The sequence below is a fragment of the Quercus lobata genome, chromosome 8 (assembly GCF_001633185.2).
Source record: "Quercus lobata isolate SW786 chromosome 8, ValleyOak3.0 Primary Assembly, whole genome shotgun sequence".
NCBI classification, from domain to species: Eukaryota; Viridiplantae; Streptophyta; class Magnoliopsida; order Fagales; family Fagaceae; genus Quercus; species Quercus lobata.
In genome coordinates, this window is record NC_044911.1 from 42,383,198 (window position 1) to 42,389,110 (window position 5,913).

Here is a 5,913-nt window from a genome sequence, read left to right on the forward strand (position 1 = left end):
GGCATATAATCAATACCCAAACACACAATACAGTTACAAAGAACAATAGTTGTCAAAATTGAGTTGAATTGTTAAATACAAGAATTGTAAAGAGTTAAAACAAACTAATAGATAGAAGTATTTTGAGCAATGATAATTAAAGTTCATTAGCAATAATGATTAAAAATTTTATTGTATTTGAAAACTATGGATGATTTTCAAGATTTCATCTAAGCAATAATAATTACTATGTTCATTATATTATGAAGCTAATATGCCAAATGAACTAATAGTTTTATATTTATTTCTTGCTAGTACTATGGAGAAATTTGTAATAAAGAAATATTGTAGACCACAATATTCATTTTCTATCTAAGATTTATCTTCTTATTGATCCCCTTAGAAAAAAATCCTAGAGCTGCCACTACTTGACAATCTTGTTGCTCTTCAATGGCTGCAATAATGCCTACTGAACAATGTGCATGAGAGCTTTCCTCAAATCCATTGATGATAAATTTTGGCTCTTTGTCAACAAAGGCTAAACTGGTACTACTCTTAGTGATCAGTGGTCCACTGAGTAACTAATTGCAACTAACATAAATAGCAAAGGTCTTAATACAATATTCATTGCTATCTCTCAAGAAGAGATTAGGAGAACCTCTAGTGTAAAGAGGGCGAATAAAGCTTGGAACATACTAGATACAACACATGAAGGTGCTAAAACAGTCAAAAACTCAAAACATCAGATGACATTGAGAATTCTAGGTTTGAAGAGCTTAGAATGGACAAGGATGAAACTTTCAACGAATTCTATGCAAACTAAATGATATTGAGAATTCAAGTTTCAACTTAGGAGATAAAATCGTTGAACCTAAGATTGCAGGTAAGATTATGAGATCCTTAAACAAGAGGTTTAGTCCTCAGGTAATGACCATAGAAGTGAGTGAGGACTTAAATTCTATAAAGGTTGAGGAATTATTACAAACATATGAGCTTACCAACCTCAGACAAGTAAAACAAGTCGATGGCCTTAAAAATTGTCAAAGAAGAGGATATTGATTCCTCTAGGGATGATCGTATGAGCAACAAATAACCTTCCTTGCTAAACAATTTAGGAGATTTAAGAAGAAGTCTAGGAATAGAGGCAAGAGAAAACTTCTAAAAAAATTGAACCTTCTAAGAATGAATCAAAATAAAAGGTAAATGCTAAAAAGGATAAGAATTTTCAATCTTTTGTTTCATGATATCAGGAGTTCCACTCCATAATAGCTTAGCAAATTATTGATACACATATTAGCTCAGCAAGTCCACTTAAAAAAAAACAGAATTACCGAGTAATGGGAATACGGATACCCACATTTTGAGAAGGATATCCACATAACCTAAAAATAAGGTTTAGTGAGAATCTCTATGCCCTTAAGTATAAGGATTCCTTTGAGTTATTTACAACAAAATATGGGAATATTTTTAAATCCTAAGTGGATTCCTAGAATCCAAAAAGACTATCCTGAAACTTGTAAGTGGAGTATGATCATACAACTTGAAATATTGAATATATTTATTACTTCGGTATAAAAATACAATTCTTATTTAGATTTTAATGATAATATAACATGATTCACTTTTTAAAAAAAAAAAAAAAAAAAAAAATCGAATTTACATTCATTAGTTTTCAAACAATGCTTTGAGATTGTAAGGTCCTGTGATATTAGGAGTTCCATTCCACATTAGCTCAGCAAATTGTTGGTTGGCCTTTTCAGAGGGATGAATGGAGTCAAAGAACACATATTCACTAACATTATGACATAATTTGTATTCTTTGACAGATCTCTTCCCTCCACAACTAAAAATTCCTCTATATGGACCGGTTCCACAACATGCAATCTTGCTTATCTCGAAACCTTCAGAAAAAAAAGAAAATAATAAAACAGAGATACTTTTAGTTTATAGAACATAAATGCCAAACTATAAGAGCACTCATATTAGTGTGTATAATAAAAAAAGATGTGAAATTTACACAATTTTGTTCAAAAACTCCCACATCAGTTCTTCCATAACACTATTGATTTACATTTTTACTACAGTAACCGTGCAAATATGCATGGCTACTGTAGCTTTGAATCTGAATATTTTATCAATTCCTCATTTCATCTCTCTCCCTCTTTGTTTTGTTCTTTGCTTTACTATCTCTCTCACAAACGCAGCCTCCACCACAACCCACCACCAACTAGCCCCCATCATCACCACAACTCACAACCCATTACAAAATTTGATCTTAACAAAATTAGATCTACCCATCAACCAGAAAACCCAAATCATTAAATCCAATGGCAGCTCAAACCCATCAACCCAAACCTAAAATCAAATCCAATTGGTAGCCCAAAAAACCATATAATGGAATAAGCAGCAGCGGTGGAAGAAAGAATAAGGAGAATAAGAAGCAGCAACGGTGGAAGAAGAGGAAGAAGAAGAAGCAGCAGCAGCGGTGGAAGAAGGAGAAGAAGAAGCATGGGTAGATGAAGAGGAAGAAGCTACAGAAGAGGAAGAAGCAACGGCGACATGTGTTTGGTAACAATGGATCTGGGTTTGGGATGAGAGAGATCTGATGGAGGTGAGAGGTGAGACGCAAAGGATTCATTTGGTTGGAGCGGTGAAAACGTTGAGAGATAGAAAATATTATGATTTTCTTCTTTTTTGTTGATTGGGATTGAAAAAATAGAAATATAGAAAAAAATGAGTTTATATAAAAAAAAATGATGTCCAAATAGTGACTATCAAGGAAAAAAAATAGAATCATTCAAATTTATTAAAAATTAAAAATTATGTCTAGTTAAAAAAATAAAAATAAAAAAGCACCACGCCACAACCCAGGAAAAAAAAAAAGGGAAACAAAAAGGAAAAGAAAAAAGAAGGCAACATCCCAGGAAAGTAAAAAAAAAAAAAAAAAAAAAGGGGGTGAAATCCATGTGCATTGTCGAGGTAAAGTAAAAGCTAAGAAAAAAAAGTAAAAGAAAAAGAAAGGGGCAACTGGATGGCAATTTCATTATTTAATCTTAAATTTCTTCTTACTCAGTTTTCTCCCCATTTTGAGGAGAAAATTTTTTGATGGGTTTGGAGAGAAAACATTCGAGTCCTACCATTTTTTTACTCTCCCAAACACACCCAAAGAGTAGAGAGAGAGAAACGAGAAATATAAATGAAAATAATAATAATAATAAAAAATGATTATTTAAATAAAATATAGTGTATAATAGACAATTTGATGTTAGTGTTTTTGGAAAGTGATTTTGCAAAATAGAAAAAGTATGCTCTTATGCTAAAATAAACAAGAAGGAAATTTGTGGGTTCCAGTGATAGTTGTATAAGAGATCTGGAGTTCAATCCTCGCCTACATCAAAAACTGATTGATGTCTTGATTTGATAATAAAGAGTTATCATTAGGAGCAGACGTTATCGGTTAAAACTCTCAAAAAAAAAAAAAATAAGAATGAAATTTTAGCTAGACTAATGCTAATGCTCCAACAATAATAAAATACATTATGCACTATAAAAATTATTGATATACCATATTTCGAAGGGTTATTTATTCTTTCACTTAGAGAAGTGTAGGTATCCGCTATTGAATATTTGAATCCATCGAGCTGATTTTCTAGCTCCTGCAAGGACTTAGAAAGTGCTTCATTGTGCAATTTTGCTAGTGTTGAAAGTTCCTCAACGCATGCACCTGTGTTATTCGAACTTAGTGCTCTTGCAATTGGCAAACAACCCAACGGTGCCAAGTTTGGAATCGCAATTTTCCTTCCACCTTTCTTATATATTCCCTAGCACATCAAGATATGGTTTTTAGTATAACAAATTTTTGCCCCAATGTAAATAACAAGAATTAAATAGAATGAAAATTTATTTTGAATATTGAATGTTATTACTTTTATCACAGTTATTAAGTTGCCGATCACTATATCTATGTATTCTTCCGGAGAGTAGGTTTGAAGAGCACTTGAATTTGAGGTGGAAAGGGCAAAATAATCATTGCTGCCAATGCTAATTAAGTAAACCGCTCTCGCCAATAATTTCTTGGCTTCTTCATGTCCTAGTCTTGTCCTCAACAGCTTCGCCAATTTCTTATAATAATGTAGTTGAGTTTTTAGGTCAATCACCTGCCCCAAATTAAAAGAAAAGAAGATTAGGAATATATGGCCTACTCAGGCATTTGAAATTTGGGTAATATGTTATTGCAAGCACACTATTTCAACATGAGTTATTGCTAGAGGTGTAGTCTCCATCCAACACACGAGCATTGGACAGGAGCCAACATGTCACCATTTTAAGATATGTATCATGTCATAGTCACCTACAATTTACCAAAGTATTAGAGGGAAGCCAAAAACCTCTAGTTCACTACCATATGATTTGCATACCTCACTATCAATCAATCAGATAATTTAGATAAAGCTCTATTGGCAATGCAAATTTCAAGTCTATCTATCATTTATATATTTATTTCTTTATTCAGCACGACATGATCAATTTCGCTAAACATTTAATTAAGCTTCCAAATTTCTTCTAAAAAGAAAAGCTGCCGAATTAATACTGATAGTCATTGGACAAAATGAGATCTCTCCTGGTCCTACTAATAAAGCTTGGAGAGTGATATTTCAATATTGTCAGTATTGTACATGTGTGTATAAATAATATATATACACACTTGATGTAAAAGATACATACTAATCCTTGGTTAGTTTCGACAAGAGCCCCGGCTCCCGCAGAAGCAAAGTTTGTCCCGTCAGTATACTGATGATAACCGGGATACAAATGTGGCGTAATGAATGGCAACTTTGCAAACTCAGCTGTAATAAAATTTCAACAATCAATGTGCTAACAATTCAAATTCTTAAAAAAGAAGAAGAAAGAAGGTAAGATCAATAGCATTTTACCAATAAAATCTGGGATTAGACGTCCATTAGAATATCTTCCTGTGGGGTAGTTGAAGAAGGTCTCCCCATACGGTCCATAATTTGCTAGGTTATCAGTGGTGGTGTTGATATAGTCATTGTTTCCAGCATCGAATAATGAATCCCCTAAGATGAATAGGGCAACATGTTGTTTTGGCAGGCATATGCGACCAAGACTATGGGTTGGGGTAAGAAAGATTGCAAACAAAACCAAAAAACAGAAATGGAAGCTAAAACTCACCATGTTATAAACCTCGTTCACTTTTGTTCTCATTAGTTAGTTGCACTTGCCATTTATAGAGAACTTTGTGTTATTACTTGGTCAAAAAGAAAAAGAAAAAGAAAAAGAAAAAGCATAATGCTTTGTTTATCGTAACTTTTAAGTAGTAAGAATTGATAGTTGTCGGTGGCATGTTGTTTGTTGACGTGGGTAGCTTGAATTGCCACTAAAGCCCACAAGCCCATTATTTGTATGTCGGTCAAGCAGGGACGGAATCAGGATTCGAACTTGGGGGCAAAGCTTAAAACAAATTTATTTATTTTTTTTTTATGAAAATAAAAATTAATATCTATTTCATATTTAACAAAATACTATATATAAAATAAGTGTTTCTTAAACATTTGATATTATAAAAATGTCGACAATCTTGTATCCTTAGCTATGAATTCAGAATTATTTAGATTTTTTCTTTTAAAAAAATTTAATATTGTAGTGGACTTACTCATGATCTACAAATCAAAAAAAAAAAAAAGTTTCATTATTTCCATATTTCGTAGTTCTATACACCAACTAAAAAAAAGGGACTTCTGAACAAAAAAATAAATTAAAACCAAAATAATTACAAACAAACAAGCACTAGTTTATATATATTACTAATATTAGTCACATCACACAAATTGACAAAGAAAAAATTCACAAATTCATATATATTATTAATATTAACCACATCACACAAAGTGGGAAAGACAAAATTTTTGATAA

General features: G+C 32.2%; 1 protein-coding gene across 1 annotated transcript; it reads right to left on the minus strand.

Annotated features, from left to right (window-relative positions):
* Nucleotides 1-1,609: 1,609 nt before the first annotated feature.
* Nucleotides 1,610-5,190, minus strand: LOC115958073 (GDSL esterase/lipase 1-like). The gene is made up of 5 exons (XM_031076436.1): nt 4,914-5,190; nt 4,705-4,826; nt 3,906-4,136; nt 3,545-3,800; nt 1,610-1,880 (listed from the first exon to the last, which is right to left on the minus strand). The coding sequence occupies exons 1-5, from the start codon at nt 5,173-5,175 to the stop codon at nt 1,645-1,647; spliced, it is 1,107 nt and encodes a 368-aa protein (XP_030932296.1). The 5' UTR covers nt 5,176-5,190; the 3' UTR covers nt 1,610-1,644.
* Nucleotides 5,191-5,913: the final 723 nt, after the last annotated feature.

What these genes read in the sequence shown, in the direction of transcription:
- LOC115958073 (XM_031076436.1), bottom strand. Translation starts at nt 5,175, where the DNA reads ATGGTGAGTTTTAGCTTCCATTTCTGTTTTTTGGTTTTGTTTGCAATC. An exon ending in TCTAATCCCAGATTTTATTG is followed by an intron (nt 4,827 to 4,913) that starts GTAAAATGCTAT and finishes ATTTTATTACAG; the next exon opens with CTGAGTTTGCAAAGTTGCCA. An exon ending in TCGAAACTAACCAAGGATTA is followed by an intron (nt 4,137 to 4,704) that starts GTATGTATCTTT and finishes AATTTGGGGCAG; the next exon opens with GTGATTGACCTAAAAACTCA.